The sequence below is a fragment of the Halichoeres trimaculatus genome, unplaced genomic scaffold, assembly GCF_033239565.1.
Source record: "Halichoeres trimaculatus isolate MK-OKI-2021-1 unplaced genomic scaffold, fHalTri1.1 fHalTri1_scaffold_19, whole genome shotgun sequence".
NCBI lineage: Eukaryota > Metazoa > Chordata > Actinopteri > Labriformes > Labridae > Halichoeres > Halichoeres trimaculatus.
The window spans coordinates 21,675,091-21,696,471 of NW_027437197.1; the positions used below are offsets into that span (position 1 = coordinate 21,675,091).

At 43.0% G+C, this 21,381-nt stretch overlaps 1 protein-coding gene across 1 annotated transcript; it reads left to right on the forward strand.

Moving 5' to 3' along the window:
• The first annotated feature begins 243 nt into the window (after nt 1-243).
• Nucleotides 244-18,071, forward strand: LOC141808526 (matrix-remodeling-associated protein 5-like). Its single transcript, XM_074695166.1, has 12 exons — nt 244-431; nt 549-678; nt 2,092-2,333; nt 2,692-2,843; nt 3,472-6,187; nt 6,419-6,965; nt 8,558-8,699; nt 9,413-9,548; nt 12,178-13,356; nt 13,461-13,668; nt 14,400-14,621; nt 14,716-18,071. Exons 1-12 carry the CDS (start codon nt 244-246, stop codon nt 16,693-16,695), a joined length of 7,842 nt encoding a protein of 2,613 aa, XP_074551267.1. The 3' UTR covers nt 16,696-18,071.
• Nucleotides 18,072-21,381: the final 3,310 nt, after the last annotated feature.

Below are 21,381 nucleotides of genomic sequence, written 5' to 3' on the forward strand. Positions count from 1 at the left end.
CTGTCCAGACAGCAAATCCCCTGGAGTCAGCTGTATGATTTGGGGCTGTGTGATTAAAACTGACTTGAGTCTCAGTCTGTGTGTGAGAGGGAAAAAGGGAGAGAAGGACAGTGGCTGTACATTTCTGGACACATCTCTTTGGGGCTCTTCTCTGCTCTCTATCAGTCTTGACTTCCTTTTTTTTTCTTCTTTGGCCCTTTGCAGTGATAATCCGAGCACAGCCTCTCCTCTCGTGGAGTGAAGATGTGTCGCAGTGTGTGTGTGCCAGGGGCTCTGCTCACTCTCCTGGTGCTCACACTTACGGTGCCTCTAGGCCAGGCCTGCCCCAGGAGCTGTAACTGCTACCAGGCCAATGAAGTCCACTGCACCTTCCGTTCTCTGCTCGCCATCCCCCCCGGCTTGCCTGCACACACACGCCGCATAAACTTAGGGTAAGAGCATGTGTGTGAGTTCACACCCTTATGAGAAACCAAAGTACTAAATTTGATCCTGCAAGCACATTTTGGAATCAGAGTAAAAGATGCTTTCTTTATTTTCTTCTTCTGTAGGTTTAACAGCATCAGCAGGATCCACGACACCTCTCTGGCTGGGCTAAAGAAAGTGGAGCTTCTGATGCTCCACAGCAACAACATCCACCACATTCCAGACTCAGCGTTTAGAGACCTGAAATCATTACAGGTAACTAGATGGAATACTATTCTTCAAAGGTAGGGAAGAAAATCAATGGAGAAGTAATTAATGTCATAACCAGAGCAGCAAATGATTACTGTGCAGATTTCAAAGGATGCATTGACGGATATTTTGAAGGGTCTGGGAGACATTAAAGCTTCTTCTTCTTTGACAGGTATCGTTGACAGAGCTAGGCTTTTTTCTTGCAGCAGCCAGAATTAAAACTGTCCTGAACTAACCTTTCCTATATGAAGAGAAAAATCTGGGTCTCGAAGTACAACTTGAATGGGGTCAGTTAAAGAGTGTGTCCTCATACATTCAACCTTTAACACTTTGATGACAGGGTTTTACAGCTCTGCCTGTTAAACTTTCTGCAAATGCAACACAAGTATTTTAAAGTCTCCATACCTCTCTAACCATGTGTGACACACACTCTTATACAGTTTGACAGAGAAGATTTCAATTTTTCACACAATTAATGAAGGGATTATTAAGATATATATCAGCTGTCAAAAGTGTTTGGTGCAATTTAGAGAAGCTGCAGCGTTGATGAATGTGCTCAGATCTTGCAGTCATCCTGTTAATAATAAATGGATTTGCAAAAGGAAAGTCAAACATTTGATCTGCGCTCAAGTTATTATATCTGTGCAAGATTCTGTTCACATTTTTTCTAATTTCTCCACAACTAATATTTAATTTATGAGCCATCATTCTTTTTGCTGCTCAGTGACAGGAAACACACTGGACAGTTTAGCGGCAACCTAAGGGCAGAGTCAGCGCTCTGTGGGGAAGTGATATTACTCAACCAGCAATTGTTCCCTTCATCTCCCAGGCAGATGCTGATATATTTGCCATTGTGTGATAATGCGAACCATATTTCCATGTGCTGACATCTTCACGTGCTGGATCCGTCAGTAGCTGGAGCCCTTCCAGCTAAGTAGCCTCCCTGGAGAGCAGATTTATCATAATCCCCTCAAAATCACAGTCCTAAGACCTGGTTTTCATGGTGTGCCTTCTAAACTTTAGATCCTCTGGAGTATTCTGCTGACGATAAAGGGCTAAATTTCATATTTGAAAAGTTGAAGGCCCTAAGTGCTGGAATATCCTTTTAGATTCCTCTACTCTGACCCAATAAACTCGCAGAATGATGATATCCCCTGGATATGCGCTGAGGGCTGTTTCTCGAGTTTCACATTTAAGATTCATGTATTTTAGGAATTTTCTTTCAAAGATATTCAACCCAACTCCTCATCCTTATTCTCCTCTTATCATGTGTCATGAATTCATTTTACAAGCATGTGTAGCCCAGCGGTGAACTGCTGATCATAGCATGCCTTCTTCATCAGCCTTGAAGTCAGTTATTTGATTGCTCTTCTAATCCTTCCCCTCTCCCCCTTTGCTCCATTTCCTCCGCCCCCACAGATACTAAAGCTGAGCTATAACAAGCTGAGAGAGATCTCTTCATCTCTGACCTTCTCTGGCCTGACCTCACTCCTGCGCCTGTACTTGGATCACAACCTCCTCCAGCACATCCACCCCCGGGCCCTGCTCCAGCTGCCTAGCCTCAGGCTGCTACGTCTGCAAGGGAACAGGCTGCATCAGCTGCACCCACACACTCTGTGCACACTGTCTCTGCTGAATACTTATTATTTCTCCACTCTGAGGTAAGCTCCAACACTTAGAGCACATCATATCAAGAGCTAGTGAAGATACAACATTCTGACATAACAGTGATTAAAAAAAGAGGAGAAGCACAAAGTACAAGTTGCCAGTTAATTTGCATTTAGCTCCACAAACATCATAAAGCTACTCTGTGCTGTTGTTTCTTCTGCTTTTCTTATATTACTTCTCTGGACATGGAACAGTGATGGAATGATAAAAATGATGGATGATTTCAGCCTAACGCGTCACCTCTCTGCCTACTCCTGCTCCGTTCATCCATTACTCAGCTCTCTACGACTTTGATTCAACCTCTGACTTTCCTCACCTCCTCCTTATCTCAATCTTTCTCCCCTTGTTTAGACACCTGGACTTATCCAACAACAGCCTGACCACTCTGCCCAGTGAGACCATTACAACAGCACCCCTGTTGGAGACTCTTGTATTGCAGGCCAACCCATGGAGCTGTGACTGTAGAATGAACTGGTTTCTCTCATGGAGTCTGGCTCATCCAGGTGATGTAACGTCTGAAATTTTGCACGCTTCTAATTGTTGTTTTGTCTCCAGAATGGCGAAAGCTGTGATGTGAAAAACAGAGGTTAAAAAAAAGGAAAGACTGGAGTACTACTTGTCAAATCCAGACGGATGAAAATGCTGTAGATGCACTCTCTAATACATCTGGTGTTACTTTAAACTCACTCCTGCTTTTTATCACACTCCTCCCTTGTTGTCGTCTTTTATCCGTCTCTCGTCAAGTCAGGCTTGGTGCAGTTATTGAGATGTGAAAGAAAGCCAGACCAGAAAATGTGTCTCATTGATATGCTAGACTTAACCTGCTGTGACTAATCCGTGATGACAGCGTTGATGTGTGCAGGCAGATGAAATATCGGCTAATGATTGGTGTGTTGAAATGAAGTGAGGCATATTTCTGATATATGAGAAGATGAAGTATGCTAAATTAGCATGAGATATTAAGGGTAATGAAAGCTTAAGAACAGTCAGCATGACTAATACATGACTTCGCTAATATGTGCAGATAGCTGGAGTGTGCACTAATGCGCTTGTAGGATTCGGTCATGTCACATACAGAGATGGTACAGCTGCCTTTGAAACATTAACGTCTTTCTTTCTCTATCCCCATAGGGTTGATGAAATGTCCTGGTGAGCCTCAGTGCCCGATCTGCACATCCCCGCAATCCCTTCAAGGACAGGGGTTGTTTGATCAAATTGAGCTATCGTGTAATACGCCTGCCATCCCGTCCCCCGGGAGAGACACACCTTTGGAGACAGAACTCAGCGAGATCCAGTCTAGAGAGTCCTTCAGAGAGCCTTTAGGCACTGCCTCTTTGAGTCTGTCCGACCAACAAGGGAACAGCGTTGATTTGAGCTGCAACATCACTCACTCCTCGGATTCCCAGGATATTGCCCCTCCTCCTGATCTCTCCCTCTCCTCTTCGTCTCCTCTGCCTCTTGCTCTGTCACTCTCTCTGGACTGCCCCGTGGAAAGAGAGAGCTATGAGCAACTCTGGAGGATCCTTGCGTACTACAGTGAAACAGCCGTTCGCCTGGAGAGGGAGATCATGCTGGGCAAAGCCCCTGAACTGGCCTACCGCTACAGGCAGACGGCAGAGACAGACGGATATTATCACACCGGGGTCAAAGCCTCTGTTAAGGCCAAGCCACAATGGCTGCTACAGCCAGCTGTTAGCATTCAGCTGAACAGAGCGCACTCGAATGGAATCAAAGTTCAGCTCGTCTACTCGACAAGAGTTACTGCTCACCCAGACCCTGTTTCACATTCCTCAACATCCTCTGCTGCCTTTCATCCCTGGTCTCTGATCTCTACTAATAACAGCACCACAGCAATGGCAGCAGTAAGAGGCAGTAAAGTAGAGCTGCCATGCCCTGTTTTAAGTCCCGGTGACCCTAAGGTGGAGTGGGTCCTACCTGATGGATCCAAGCTCAGTACCCAGTCTAAGGACCTAAAGGGCAGGCTCTTGCCATCCCAGTCAGGTCTACTCATTCAAAAAGTGCAGATGTCAGATGCTGGTATCTACTACTGTGTTGCACGAGCAAGCAAGGATGTAGATGTGCTCGCTGTGCGCCTTGCAGTTGAAGACTCTGCAGTTCCACCTTCAGGAGAGCAGGTGGGACCTCCTATCAAGGGAGCAGTTGGAGAGCCTGTAAACCTGTCTTGTAAGGCTTCTGGTTCACCTGCTCCCTCTTTAACTTGGGTGTTACCAGATGGAAACATAGTTCGGCGTGGATTAGCTGTATCAGGTGGAGTCACATTACAACCAAATGGGAGTCTTTCTCTGCCTAAACCCTCTCAGAGGGATGCTGGGCATTACCGCTGCATTGCAGTCAACCAGTATGGCAGCGACTCTCTGTCCATGCAGCTGGAATTAAAGCCACAACATCCCCCTTTGCTTAGGGCTTCGTTCCCAAGAGGGCCGCAGTCAGCTGCTGGGCGGTCAACCAGGATACAAGCTCCATTACTCCGCCAAATAGAGGAAGGATCAGGGGATGAAGAGGAGGAAGAAGAGAGAACTTTTCTCGTTAACAGGAGGCGGCCAAGGCCAGACCAGCTTCCACCAAACAGAAGAGGACATGGACAACCAAGAGGGCATGGATTTACAAGAGAAGGCCCGCTGAGAAGGGGAGGAAGGCCTGAATCATCTACTGACAAGAGGAGAAACCGCTTTGAAAACAGACATAGAATAACCATGACCAAACAAAGGATAGATCCTTTGAAATGGGCTGATCTCTTGGCAAAGATTCGACTTAAGACCACTAATCCTGCAAATGACAGCCAGCCCACTGCAGAGAGAACAGCCACAGCTGAAGAGGAGGAAAGGAGCAGAGGTGGAAATAGAGGCAGACAAGCAGGAGATGATGATACAGATAAAAGTAGAAATAGGGGTTCAGAAGTGGAAGCAGAAACAGAAGGCTCGACTGTGGATGACGATGACCCCAAACAAGAAGGCTCACAATCCGTCCCTGCTGTTCTTACAGAGATGCCCACACAGGCTGGGACCAAAACAGACAGTGAAACAGACACAGAGATAAAAACAGAAACAGATAGGTCAACGGAAACACAGACTGATACAGAGAATGAGACGGAGACTCAAATACACACAGAGAAAGCAGCTCCGCCAACAGAGACGGTGACAAACCCAGAGACAAGGCAGGAGCAAGTCACATCAAAGCCAAACCTGGGAACAAATGAAATTGTTCCGGAAGCAAGCGAGGGAAATGAACAGGAGGCAAACCCCAACCTTCCTACATCTAGGCCTCAGAAACCCCGGCAGGGTCTCTTTCCTAATTTGGTTCCCAACTCTCGGCCTCAAAGTCCTTGGAACTCACGCAGGAGGATCGGACAGCGCAGACGAATCATCAACAGGCCAAGAGGGCGACCTTTGAGTCCATCCCAACCTCCCCCTGACCCCACCAACCCAAGGCCTCCAACTGACACCACCACTGCTCAAATTGATATGTTGCTCGTGTCAACAACCAAATCTCCTACAGATCTAATAGACTCTCCACCTCTCTCTGTTTCCAACACTCTTGGTATCTCTATTCCAAAATCTGCCTCCCCCTCAGTGACTCCTTCTCCTTCCTCTCCCGCCTCATTAGCCCCCTCTCACACAATGGCACATATAGACATGATGACGCACTCAGCCACCATCATAGACATCGCAGAGACCAATCTCCTCAGCACACTGACACCAGCACCCACTCACACTGACACTCCGGTTGCAGAGACACATGTGCTTGACACACACGCTGATGCACATACACAAAATAGATTGGGTAAACATATGGATAGACCACCAGGCAAACACACAGAAGAGCCAGAGTGGAATTCTTCGGATGTAACATATGTTTCCCAGCCCTTGGCCTCTGTGTCACCCACTCCCTCCACTGCTGTTTCCATTACAGTCCCCGGTGCAGCGACGGCTGGCATCACTACTGTAAAAATAACAACAACTCCTTCGACATCTCATTCTCATAGTTCAGCTGGAAGCGAGGAAAGGGCATCTACCACAAGAGATATGGAGGATATGCTTCCCATCACAACTCCATTCAGTCCCGTGGCAGAACAACACATTGCATCCACGAAAACAAACATTATCACTGCAAAATCCAGCACTACAAGCAGTACAACTACCCCCACCACGACCACAACAACCCCTGTCTCAACATCTACTGCTCCGACTACCACCACAACTTCCTCAACCACCTCATCCACTATTTCTACAACTACTGCTAAAGTCAGTAGTACCACAATCTCATTCAAAAGTGTCCCAACAACTGCAAACCCTCCTCCCACTACAACCACTGTCACAACTACAAGTACGAAAATGACACTGTTACCCAAAACTTCAACCACAACACAGGCACCTACATCCAGTACTTCTTCTACGACAACCACTGCAAAAACTACGTCAACACGTGTCAGCGTGTTACCCAAAGAGAGGCCCAGTGTCAGCCAAGTTGACCCCAGAGAGAGGCCTGTTCCTGGTACTCCAAACCAGAGTGGACCCCCTACTGTATGGAAGAACCCTGGAGCTAATTCAATCCCTGATTCACACAGCAGCAGGCCGCAACGCCCGCCCTCGTCTTCACTCCCTGGGGTGAGTCAGAATCAATTAAAATAACAAATTACTGCTATTTGTGTTAACCTTTAACTCAAAATGGGTCCTAAAACAACATAATACATCATAAAAACTCAGAATCAATCAGATTTACCACAATAATGCACTATTTGGTAAATATCTGTGAATTTATTTCAATACCTCTAACTCTTCCTTTGTTTTCTTTTACTTAGTCATTATAATAATGATGCACACTCATGTAGTTTGTCCTTAAATGTGGAAATACTTTCTATATTGTCAGCTAAAGGGAACATAGATTAGCATTTCTTCTTTAAGAATGTGCTATTTAACAAAACACACATACACACACCGTTAGGCACACACAGAGCAGCAGACTGTGTAAACCCCTGGGCAGCTCAGCAGAAATGCAGAAGACATCTGAAAATAGTCTAATCCGTATTCACGTGACCTGCTATTAAACCCCAGGCAGGTTTCTGACAAATCTTGCGATTTCATGGATTTTCCAGTGAACTAAAGAGGAGACGAAGAGCATATGTTTCATAATTAACAACATAATGTGTTATGAGAGCTTAATCCCAGGGGATTTGGAAAAATCAATTGTTAATTAATGCCTAGAGTTTTGTTGGCAGGCCTCCGCAGACCAAACCTCAGGTCCAGCATCAATGATTTTAAAACAGCAATCACAGCTGGGCTAAAGTGTCTGACCTCACTTCAGAACAACTCCACAATGCTGCAGTGGATGTAGTTACAACACACTTCTTTTTGTATTTTCATCAAAAACTTCATCCTGCAATGTTCATGCCATTGAATAGCTGATGTGATAAGAGAAAAGAAAGTTGTTTTTTTTGTCGTCATGTCGACACTCAGCTGATCTGAAACTCGTGGCAGCAGTGTCAGTCATTAAAAAATCACAATATAGAAAATTGACAGTCTTGGTTCTTGGCCTCTCTTATGCATTCATTGGCCACACTGCAAAAAATTAAAATCTTATCAAGTGAGTTTGTCTTATTTTCATGAGAAAATTTCTTTTTAGACTTAATATTAACATTAACATTAACCTGACGAATCCAGAAAAATGTCTTATTTCAAGATAAAAACAGTCAAAACAACAAAAAAAGACAGTCAATGGAACAAGAGAAAAGTTACTTTTATTAAGACATAATTCTAAGTTCAAGCAAATTTTATAACAAATTTTAAATGTTCCTTTGACAAATTTCATTCATGTGTTACAAGCAATTCAGACCTCATTTTCTGTCTTTAAATAACTTGAATAAGACATTTTTTCTGGACTGATAAGTTGAATGTGGCTCATGTTAAGTATAATACGACAATTTTACTTCAAATATGACAAAAACACTTGAGAAGATTCCATTTTTTTGCAGTTCATTAAGAGGATCAGTATTCATTTCAATCTGTGTTTATTTATTTCATCAACCATGGCTGCATGCTGCTCTAAAAATCTCCCATTACATAGAAACCAATATTTCTAGGAAGATAAAAATGTCAGAGTAGAGGCATGTTAACTTTATTGTTGTAAAGTAACTTCATTAACAATTTGCAATCTGTTGCTGTATTTTCATTACATTTTGGTTTGTGAATCTTTAACACAGGCTTCGGTTGTAAGGTCCAGGCCGAGGATTGCAGACCCCCACATCAGGACAGTGTCATTCCCAGCAGAAAGCACTGCTAGGCTGAACTGTGAAGCTCAAGGAGAACCGAAGCCATCGATCACGTGGACCAAAGTGGCCACAGGTACACACAGTGCAGAAAATACACTCACACTAATGAAGTAATTTTTTTTGGAATGCAGGAATATGTAATTGTTACATATCTGTGGTGCCCTTGATCAAGATTTGGATTAAATAATCCATGAGGACTGTTAAATCTGGTTCATGACTGATGTAAGAATGCAGCAAAGATTTCCACACACTCTGAAGAAGCACCTCTCTGGAACAGGCTCTGTGGCTTTGTTTTTAATAATGCTCAGAGAAAAAAACAGCTTATTTTTTCCTTCAGCTCAGTTATCTGTATGAATCCCTGACATTTCTTTGATTAAAAACTACAGACTGTAGTATACAGAACAAATAAAGGTTTGCAGTCATACAAAGTTTGAAATAACTGATTGGAACAGCTTTGAATATGAACTCATTTGACACTAATGAAGTAACCCATTAACACCCAGCATTACACACAGACATGCTCACAAAAGCTTTTTCTCTTGCTTTCCATGTGGGAAAGGCATTCTGAAAAAAAGTAATGGAACATTTTGTGCATTGCATCACTGACTTTACTTCACGCTGTGCCACACAACATGTCCCCAATCCTTCGTTCCCCCTGTCTCTTGTTCACTCCACAGCTTTTTTTCTCCCCCCAATTTGTTTCTTTTTCCTACACTCTGCGTCTTCATTTCTGCCTCCTCCTCTGCTGTCTATCTGTCTGACTGTCTCCCCCTCGCTGTCTTTCAGGAGCAGTGATGTCAATCCACTCCAGGGCTCAGCGATTTGAGGTCTTGCCAAATGGCACCCTTGTTATCCAGAATGTTCAGCTGCAGGACAGGGGCACATACATCTGCAATGCACAGAGCTTCCTGGGTCGTGACAGGTGAGACTACTGCTACCTGTTATGAATATTAATGCGGTATATACTGAGCTGTTCAGTTTTAATGACCATGGGACAGAATATTTCCAGTGTAAATTTCCGGGGCCTGAGGCGCACTGCGTTTTAATTACTGAGTGTTACGTATGTTTTGTTGCCATTTCTCCACACTTCATTTGCAAAACAAATTAATCTTCTCCAGTGAAAAAACACTTGGACCTACTTGAATCATAATCTTCCAGCAGCCTAAAGTCATACATAATTATCTCTCTCTATAAAACCTGTCACAACCTTTATGGGTCTGGGACTTGAAAATATCAGCTCACTTTTTTGTTTTTCTTTAATATGATGCCTAAAGTGTGGTTTCCACTTTAAATGTTTGAGTCTGGAGTACTCTCGTCAAAGCTTCTAAGCATTTATTGCCAAATGGAAATACAGTTGTGCTCAGTGCTTTAGGCGCTACTTTTTGAAGTGCTCTGCGGATTAGCCAGGCAGCACGCTTTGGCTCTCTGCAGCTTCACCAGCAGAAGCAGCAGTGTGTGAAGCAAGGATGTAGCAGGGATCAGTGAGGGTTCAGACATTTTCAAATGGACCGAATGAGCTGTGATTGGTTTTGAGTAATTGGAAACAATGACTCAAACGGCAGCCTGTCCGCTAATAACGGGGTGTATGACTCCTGTTTCCTGCATGAAATAATGCAAAAACTTATTTTAACTGACAGGCCTAACATTTGTTTGCGTATTCTTGTATTCAAGAGAGTATGTTGCTGTGTTTGCATCTGGAAAGCTAAATATGTGTATGAAAAAAAGCATGGGAAAAGATCAAGTACAGGATCAGAACTGAATTGTATGTTTTTTGGTATAGTTACCAATAAAATTTAACACTCTAATTCAAATTCTCTGGTGCAAACTCAATCTGCTGTGTCTGAAAGAGCGGGAAGGAGAAATGTTATCACACAAACATGAAATGACATCCCGTCACGTTAATAAGAAAAATAACATAAGGCTGTTTGTTTTTTTTTTAACAAACTGATATGGGATTGATCTTGGCCTGTATGCATGTCTGACCGTTAAAGGAACACAGGCCGTTTGTACTAACAGCAAAAAAAAATCAGTTAGTGGTATACATGAGCCGGGTTAATGGTCCAAAAGAGCATTAAATTTATGGAGGTGTACCCCACCATTACTGGCGCTAAGAGCAGGATTTCCACACCTATTTGGCTGTTTAAAGGCGGACATCATGCACTACGTTACCACATTATGAGTTTCGTTTAAGATGAAATATGCAGACAGTGGACAACCCTTTGGGAAGGTGGTGATATGTTGCCATACTACAAATTTAGATTTAGGAGACACAACATTTTTCAGTTAACAGATGAGATGGGGGAGGCAATCGAGGTTTCAAACCAGCAAGGGTCACTGCTGTCAGTTACAAGTTTCATTCACTCATGAGACACTTTAATGTGTCTGGGTCCTTTCAAGATGTGTGTGGGGAAATGTTTAGGTTTAGAGTTGTAGAGTTATTCATCGACTTACTGGGGGCATTGCTGCAGTGTTTGTCCTTCAGGGCAACTTTCATATTGCTGACTTTAATTTTGTATTAATTTTGTAATTATTGTTATGAATGAATGAAAGAATATTGTAATGACTTATGACGTAATCTGCACCCGTGCTGCTTTCATGGTCTTATTATTTAGCTGGCTCTTTGCAGTTGTGCATTCAGCTAACCCTGCAGCCAAACAGGCTGTTCCATAACAGAACATCAGGAGTAACAGTCTCGTTTGTTTGATAGCTCAACGGGCAAATGGACCCTGAGCTATAAGAGACAATGCAATGCTGCTTCAGTTTTGCCTCCAGTTCAAGATATGAATAAGGAAACACCAACAGACTACTTGCTTGGCAGCTTTCCTTGTTAAGAATGGCTGTTTTTCTCCAGTGATCATTGGTCACAGGAGCCCTGACCCCGGCCCCTGACATGGTTGGTCCTTCACTCTGCCCCAACAAAGACTTGGTTCTTGCTAAGCGCCAGTTTTGAGTGCCTGTGGAATCACAAAGAACCAGTGCTAAGTCAGGCACTGGCCTGGAACTAGCACCATTACCAATTCGATCAGAAAGGGGTAACAGAAACCCCTTTAAATCAATATTTTCAGCAGCTTGAAGTCACATGAGAAAATAAAGAGTCTGTTTAATTAGATTTTTTTTTAATATGTGGCCCTATAAGTATTGAATCTGGATACAACACTTTCCATGATTCAATGCCACTCTGCCCTAGAAAGCTTTTGGTTGTTTTTGTTATGTACAGTATTTAGGTTTTTCTTATACAAATATATATTTGAAATGCAAACCATCTATCAATTTGTAAAACTAATTTGACCTCTCAGCGCAAAAACAAATCATGACCTACGTACTTTGTGGAGCCATGTTTTTCAGCACCAAAAGTACGTAAATCTGTATATATGACCGCATTTCCCATGATTCCTGATTAATCCATCCATGTTTGCTTTTGGATGTTTTTTTTGTAATGCGTCATGAAGCATTTTCAGTATTTGTTATGCCTCTAAGATGTCTATTTGAAAAGCTTTATATTTGTTTATGCCTTTCTGTTTGGCTCAGTGTTTGCTTATCTCCCATGATAGATTGCTAACCACCCTGGAGGTACGGACTCGCCCCCCTCAGATGCTGCTGGCCGGCTACAGAGAAGCCACCATTCATCAGGGTGGAGAGGTGCACTTGGAGTGCCGGGCGGATGGTGTCCCCACACCTCTGCTCTCTTGGGTCCTCCCTGATCGTTCTGTCCTGACCCCCACCACCCCCTCTGGCAGTCGTATTGTTATGGACACAAACGGTACCCTCCACATCTCCGTAGCTTTACCCAGTGACAGAGGGTCGTACCGCTGCGTGGCCTCTAACTCAGCAGGCGCTGCCAGTGCCTCTGTGCGTGTCCACGTGTCCTCGTTGCCTCCAGTGATACATCAGCCTAGAGATGAAGTATTGCTCTTGTCTCCAGGGAGGCCGCTTTATGCTCACTGCTCTGCCCGTGGAGCCCCACCACCAACTCTGCGGTGGAGAATCCCAGATGGGACTCTGGTTCGCCCATCCCAGTTTCTCCATGGAAATCTTTTTGTCTTGCCCAATGGGACACTGCATATTCGTAAAGTTGGGCCAAAAGACTCAGGGATTTATGAGTGCATGGCGAGTAACGCTGTGGGAGCTGATAAGAGAATAGTGAAGGTAGAGTTTGAAGGAGAGGGGCAGCAGGGTGGAGCAAGAAATGGAGAGGCAAAAGAAACTGAAAAGCCAACGTCTTCTTCATCATCTTTCCATGAAAGAAAAAACCTGCCCATCCCCGGCCAGCCTTCAAATCCTTCCAGACTCTCCCCTCCATTGCTTTCTGATAGATCCAGGAACTTGCACTACTCCCCCAGCTCCCCTCGCTCATCTTTTCACCCTCACCAACTCAATCCCACTAACTCAACTCCCAAAATCAATAAAACAGTCACTGCCTCCCCCACACACTTGGCTTACATCAACAAAACACCCTCCACAGTGTCTACAAATAACACCAGAGTATCAATCCACATTGTAAACAACACAAGAGTTACTTCTCCCTCCTCTGACAAAAGCAGAGCCTCAGCTGTTTTTCCTCCTTCACCCATCTCGCCTTTCAGTAAAGCCCGAATTGTTTCTACATCACCTTCAATCAGTAATGTTCACTACGGGGGGGTTTTGCTACTCCACTGCTCTGTAACTGGCAACCCTACACCCATCATCATTTGGAGGACGCCAAACAGAAAACTGGTGGACATGCACTTCAGGTACACCTGAGCCCAATGGATGCAGAATTTTGCCTCTAGGTGATAAAGTTTTTTTTTAAATTTACATCTTTTTCTTTATCTGTTCGTTCACTTCTCTGTTTCAGTTATGACCCACGTCTGAAGGTGCACCCTAATGGCACCCTGTTAATTCAGACAGTCACAGAGAAGGATGCTGGAGACTACCTCTGTATCGCACGCAACAAGGTTTCGGATGATTATCGCCTTCTGCGCGTCTCTGTGGCCACTAAACCGGCTAGAATTGAGCCAAAGCAGCCTCTCGATCAGATGGTGCTGTTTGGAAAATCACTGAAGGTGAGTGAAGAAAAACATTAAGCTGTGTTCAGGACCTAGCAAGGAGCTTTAGTCAATAATCACAGCTTTCAGGCACATGGAGAGTGACAGTTATAACGCCAATTGTCTTTAAACCTGATCAATAAACCTAATGTGTAATCACATCTCTTCTTGGATGTAGCCAAAAAAACTTAATCCATTGTAGTCCAACACCTCAGCTCTTAAGCTTTAAGAAACCCCTTTTTTTTTTGTTCCAGTGATGATATGTGTTGGCTGCCTGCTATCACCGGATGTTGAGCCAAAACAGTCTCTGGGTGTTTATATGATAAAAATGGCGGCATGTTGTGTGACTCAAAGAGAACAGAAAGACCTGTCAGGTCAAAGCCTGTTTTGAGTCATCAGCAGCAGCCTCCAGGGAAAAAACACACACAAACATGAATATTTAACAGCTCAATAAAAAATGATGTCAAACAGGGTGAAATTCTAGAGAAAGGGCACCATATTATAGTGAGAAGCTGTGTCGCTTCATTTTTACCAGTTTTATAAATTTGCAAGCCTAAAATGGTACCTTTGAATGCATCAATTTGAGAAGTATTTCACACTGTCGGTTCCTATTTATAGGGCATAAATAAAGCTGGAAAAGGGGTAATTATTAAATACATTGAGGTTTTATGTCACTCTGGAAGTACATCTAAGATCAGATAAGAGGCCTAAACGAGTTTTAACTGTAGCATTGCCTTTATGCCCTATAGGTGGACTGCCAGGCATCAGGGCTCCCTGACCCAGCAGTCCGTTGGAGCTTACCAGATGGAACCATGGTGAACAGTGTATTGCAAGGTGAAGAAAGAGGAAGGCGAACACGGAGGCTAACTGTTTTTGACAACGGGACACTGCTGGTTCCAGAAGTGGGTATGGGAGAGGAAGGAGAGTATACGTGTTATGCTGAGAATCAAGGCGGTAAAGACACAATGAAGGTAAGAGGAACTACTCTCAAGGAAAAGTGTCATGATTGATTAAAACCTGAAATTAATCACCTTTTATTCCTCTGTTTGTACTCACACGTCTTAGGTCAAAGTAAAGATCATGATGACATCTCCACCGACCCTTACTGATGGCAGAAGCTACCACGTCATCAAGGTACAAGAGGGGGCAACTGCCACCATCCCCTGCCGAGCCACAGGAGATCCTACCCCAGCAGTGATGTGGTTTTCCCCAACTCACCGTGTCATCCCCCAGAGTTTGGGGTCTAGATTTTACTCTGAGCGGGTTGTTGTGGTTTCAGGAGGGACCTTAGAAGTGCGTCTTGCACAGAAGATTGACATGGGAAACTACACATGCAGAGTGATCAACTCAGCAGGAGAAAAGAAAATGGTCGTGAGTCTGGAGGTGGAACCTTCAAATTATGGAAGAGGCTGGGGTACTAGCAATGGGCAAGGCAGTAGATCAGGGTACGGTATTGACAATGGAGTTACTAACAAGCTTGGTGGCAAAAACAGCAACAATAATGCTCATAGTGATAACAGCAGGTTAGGAAACACGGTATCAAACACTGGCATTAGCAGTGCATCTGGTAGCTCAAACTCTGCTCAAAGGAGCGACAGTCGAGATGCATTCAACCGTCCTGTTGGTGGAGTAACAACTCATCTCGGTAGCAGTGTACTCACAGTTGGGGTGAGTGGTGCGAGCAATGTAGGCTTTAAAGCAGATAACATCGGCATCAGTAGAAATGTGCCAAGCACCACAAGTGGCAGTGATAATGTGGGGAACAGTCACAACTCTGTTAGAGTAAATAACGCTGGGAGGAGTCCTGGGACTTACAATAATGAAGTAAAGAGTAGCAATGGTGCCAACCCTGACAGCGGTAGTACAAGAAATGTGGTTTTCAGCAGCAGTGTGTCCAACAATGGAGCTAGTTCACCCAGAGGAAGCAGTTATGCTAATGCAGGAGTGATAAATGCTAACAGCAGGACAAGTGCTGGTTCAAGTAGTCCCAATGCCACCAACGCACATGTGGGCATGCTAACAACAGTGAGCCAGCATGCAGTGAAAGGCCAAACTGTTATCTTGTCATGCCCATCCCAAGGCTCCCCTCCTCCTCGAGTAGCCTGGCTTCTGCCTGGTAATGGTGTGCTGCCAGCCCCTTATTACGGCAGCCGACTCACCGTCCACAGAAATGGCTCTTTGGAGCTGCGAGGTGTGAGGGCCAGTGATAGTGGGACTTTGGTTTGTGTGGTTAGGGGTGAGAGGGGAGAGACGAGGATACAAGTAGAGCTGGAGGTCTCTGAAGCCTCTTCACATGTGGCACAGAATGTTGCCCAGGGAAGTTCTGGTTTGGTGCCAAACCCAAGAATTCCAGTTACCCAAAAGCCTGTTCAGAGAGGTCCTTATTTGCCTGTTGTACCGCGTCCAGTTGTCTCTCCACCCAGCTCCACTGGCCCTGCATCACAGCCAGCAGTTATTACCAGAACTGCTCCCTTGGTTAGCATCATTAATGGAGAAACTCTTCGCCTGCCTTGCCCTGCTTCACAAAACAATGGATACACCCAGGCCTCTCTCTCCTGGACTTTTCCCAGCGGCAAGGTACTTTCCCGGGGTGAAAGCAGTGACTCAGGACGGTTTATAGTCCACAGGGATGGAACACTTACAGTGCAACAAGCCACGGTCTTTGACCGTGGCACGTACACCTGCAGATCTACTAGTTCCAGCCCCCCCTCTGCTGCAGTCCTCACTGTCCCAGTCATTGTGATCGCTTACCCCCCTCGTATCACCACAGGCCCTGCCCCTGTGACCTACACACGACCTGGTGTTGCTGTGGAACTGCCATGCCTGACTATAGCAACCCCAAGGGCGACCATCACCTGGGAGACCCCAGACCTAACACAACTGATGGTTATGGGTCAACCCCGGATCTATGGAAACCGCTATCTTAGTCCTCAGGGGTCTTTGGTGATACAGAACCCCTCGAGTAGGGATACAGGGTTTTATAGATGCACCGCCAAAAATGTAATTGGAGTGGACACTAAGGCGACCTACTTGCATGTTTTATAAAGGGAAACACAAACAGACTCACACACAAATGAACATGTAGAAAAAAAAAGAGACCCCACCAGGTTTCAGTGCTGGTGAATGAACTCCTCTGCCTTTGACACCAAGCCATGTCCAACAAGCCCAAAGGAACTGCAAAAGAACTGTTGATTTCAGACTTCATTCCTAACATACAATTATATGCCTCATTTATGTATTTTAATGTATTTCAATTATGTCATTTTTTCATGCTAGATTCTCTGAAGATAAAGCGTTGTGCATTTAGCCTTTGAAGCTTGTTCAATTCAAACGGTGCTACATCCTGATCATTTTACACTTTGTTTTCTTTCTCATCGGGCTATAAACTAAGCAATGTTTGATAAATACACAGAGATATCAGCGCTGCAGAAATGTTGTGAAAATGTTTGCCGGTGGACTATTTTCTTGGGGATAATGAGGAAAAACACAAAGTGTATTGAGCTAGTTTCCATTCCTTCGATTGAAATTCAAGTCTAGAAAAAACAGCACAATACAAGCCTCTGGAACAATGCAATGATTGGGCCTCCAAAAACACAATAATTATTTGGGGGGGATATAATCCTAAAGCTATTAAGGTTTAACTTAAAAGGTAGGGCTATGTTGTTTCTTCAGGCATCCTTAACCTGTGAACATAAAAAAAAAAATCGCACTAGCAAAAAACAAAACAAAAAAGGAAATAATTATTGTGGTACCACTCAACACAAAAGTGCTTTATTTGGCTTGATTATGCCCATTCACCCACAATGCAACCACACATTTAAACTCAACTACAATTTTACTTTAGAAAAATGGTGTTTGGATTCTAAACTTGTGTATTTTTAAATGAGTGAGTTCATTTTTTTATGGACAACAAATTACAGAAGGTAGAATTTGTACATTTTGTAACGCATATGTAGCAAATCTAAATTGTCAGCCTTATCTGCAGTGCACACATTCAATCTGTCCAACATATAATGATTGAAGGCTGTAGCTCTGCAATCCATTATAACACCAGCTTATTCAAGACTTTCCAAAAACTTGTTTACATTTTTCTGGCTTACTTGTGCAATCTAAACCTCCACAAATATTGTTCCTCCAGCACAGACTATTTCACAGCTTTACAGCATCACTAAGGCTGAACGAGACATGGTGAAGACACTTTCATGTACGAACAACAACCAGTCCTTTGAAGAGCACTCTCTGGGGTTGTTTTGTTATAATAGACTGTATAAATGTGCGTGAAATTCAAAAGCCCATCCTAAGCCTGTGCATAAAGCCAGCAGCTTATAGCTATCATGTTTCCTCCTCTTATGTTTTTATTTGTGCTTAAGTTATTTGTCTTGTAAAGACTCTGTTGTGAGACGCCAGTGTTTTTTTCATAAAGGGAGAATTTATTAAATATTATGTACTGTATGTTGTTGCTCACTCTGGTCATAAGAAATTCCTGTTATATTTATCACACCTTCATTTTGTAAATAAAAATTAAAAGATTGAAAGTGTTTACTTCATGAAATGTCAGCAGTGTGAAGCACAGTAATGTTTGCAGATATGATGCACACACAGTACAGAGTGTGTACAGAGTGAGAGCAGAGGCAGTGAGGAAAGAAAACACCCAGTGGGAGTGCAGGGGTGAGGAAGGACACTTTTTCTTTAGTATATTATGAGAACAGAGACCCTTTATCCCCTCTTCAGCTGTCAAACCAGGAAATGGGTTCTTAACTGTAGATGAGACACATGTTGATGACATCATTGCCCTCTCTCTATGGGAAATCCAATAAAAGTAACAGCAGCCTGCAGAGCAACAGCATGCACCACCCTGCGTTTACACCTGGCAAGCGTTTGCTGTGTTCATTCTGAGTGCGCAAAACACTAATAAAATGCTAATTCTCTAATTTACACATTAACTGTATGAGCTGTGCGCAGGATGGAGCATGTTATTAGCCATGAGTATGAAATGAAAAATGTCAGCTTGAAAGGAATGGTGCAGCCTGTGTAAAGATGTATGTCAAATACAGTAAATCATAGCTCTGAAACTATCCACCCATCAGAAACACATGGCAGTGTCACACTATACATGCATTAACCACTAACTTTTCCATTCCCCAAGGTTTTTTTTTTTTTTTGAAACATTTTCTTTTTTAATTGCAGTGTGAGACAAAAGAACAAATCTCAAAACTCTGGGATTTAATCTGCAGCTAAAAAGTTGTGATTATTTCATATTAGAACAAAGCATCAAGTACATTTCAGGAAAAAAAGTGGTTTCAGAGAGCCTTACAGACATTAAAACGTCATTTAAAAAGGCCATTTGACAAAAACAGAGAGGAGATAAAATGAAAGAGCATCAACAGAAGTGAAAAGATGATGAGAGGGTACTTGAATACAAGTGCGTGAGTTACCCCTCAGTGATATGTCATTATTGAAAAAGGGGTTGTTTTCACATATTATAATCATGGATATAAAGTAACAATAATAGATGTCCATACTAAATGTGTACAGATTTTCAAATGCTACATAGTCATATGTTTATGATAGATTGGAGGGGAGGGGCCTCAAACACCAAGGTCAGCCCAGACTGGAGTCCAGAGGGCTGACCAATTAGAGGGAAGGGGGTTTGTGAAGTGGGGAGCCTTAAAGAGACAGTTGCTAAAAATAAGTGTTTCAGGGTTTTTTTTTTTTTTTTTAATTATCATTATTAAAGCTAAAATTATGTAGATCTATTACAGGTGTACCTGTGAGACAGCATTAAGCCTTAAAAAAGCAGCATACCCCCTTAAAAGATGTTTTTCACCATGTAAAACCACCCTTACTGACTGTCAGTGTTAACCCCTAAGTCCTCAATGGGTATTGAATTGGGTACTTTCATAGGTACAGGTTAATTCCATCTGTATCACTGAGTACCGAATTACATGAAATCACATAATGTTTCAGTACCCAAACGCAGCCTTGTGACTGTGATAGAGTGGAAGAGTAGGAGATTTTCCATGCTGGACATGAACACAGCACCACACGTTTATTGTATCTTGAGAAGTAAATATGTTCAATTGAAAAACTTCTAGATTTTAATATCAAACAAATGAATATTTATCACTTGAATACTTGCATGTGCTGTTTTATGGCTTTAAAACCAGGCGTTCGCATAGGGCAGGAGGGCATACATACTCAGTGACAATCAAGCACCAATCTTGTCCTATGCGTTCTGATTATTAGCACAGAAAAACATAAACAAGGCTCATTCTCCAGCTTGCAAGTAAAGACCATCTAACTACTCCAAGCAGTAGTTACTAGATTCAGAAATTAAAGTGTAAACGTGACTCAGTCAGCATCGTCTCTGCTCTGGTTTGCTTTGGAGGTCGTATGCAGGCGTCTTTGTTCATCTGTTGCTTGGGGTTTCTTAATCAAATCAAGGTGAACAGATTTAATTTGTTGGGAACTGCGAGATCACTTTCATGTTTAACTATCACAATTTATCACAATCACATTATCTACAATGACTCAGGCCTATTCAGGGCATGTACCCACTTTGTGTCACCAAGTAAATGTTGGCTTTGGTAAACTTTTCAGTCTCTGGCACTTTATTTTGACTTTTCCAGGTTGACCCTGAAGACAGGCCTGAATAAAATGTTTCCCCAGTTAAGTTTAAAGCCTGTATATTTGTTAACAGATGTTTATCGAGGAAAAGTCTTGTACATCAGGAATCCATACTTTCAGTCTAAACCTGTGAACATCTGGGTCAAACTTGAGTGAACGACAGTTGCTGGGTTATTGAAAAGTTGTAAACAAACAAACAAACAAACAAACAAACAAAAAAATCAGTTGCTTGGTTTGTTCTCCTATCAAAGGCAGTGCTCATTAAATTCATTGCCGTGCTCCACCCATTCGTTTGGGCAGTTTAGTTGAGCTGGAGTATCTAGTGGGAAATCTTGCACAGACATCAGAGTCCTGTTGTGCAGAGTGCTCTCGATGTGATGAGCACAGTTGTTTTCTGTGAAAGCTTTTCCTGTTTTGAATTATCTCTTTTATGGTGTTGGAGCTTTTCCATCCATTGTGGGACACTGATTTTATGGTTCCATGCTTGTAATCCATTTCAGTAAATAGATGATTGTTTGTTCTCCTTTCTGTGCCATAGAAGGCTTACAAGCATATAAATGACTAATAAAGGGTATCAGAGGGGTTATAATATTTTCCTTTTTGGAACTATATCACTTTCACTCCAGAAATGAAAAAAAGGGATTGGAAAATGGTTGAAACAGTTGGACTGGTTGCACAGTAACCCTATAGCTATATGGACTAAGCTTTGGGAACTACATCTGTTATAATGTCAGCTAATTTTCATAAACTGTAATGACTCTAATTTCTGTTGTTAACATCTCTTTTTCATTGGGTATGAGCTTTTCTCCTCTCATTACCAGGCCACCAACTAAATACCCAAACAAGTTGATTCAAACATTGATTTCAAGATGCTTTTATCACTTCTGGAATGATTTATTCAGAAAGTCATAAAAAGGATCCCTCTGGTCCTATAGATGGTCCATTGAAATGGATTTTTCTCAGTCTCCTTGCAGTATGGATTAACACTAAACTGACACTAAACATTTCAGAGCAAGGTCAAGTTGTAACTCTGGCCTGATTAAGGCAAAGCAAAACAAGGTGAAAGGGACTTCTACAGGAATGCTTAAAGCTAGGCGCTGCCCT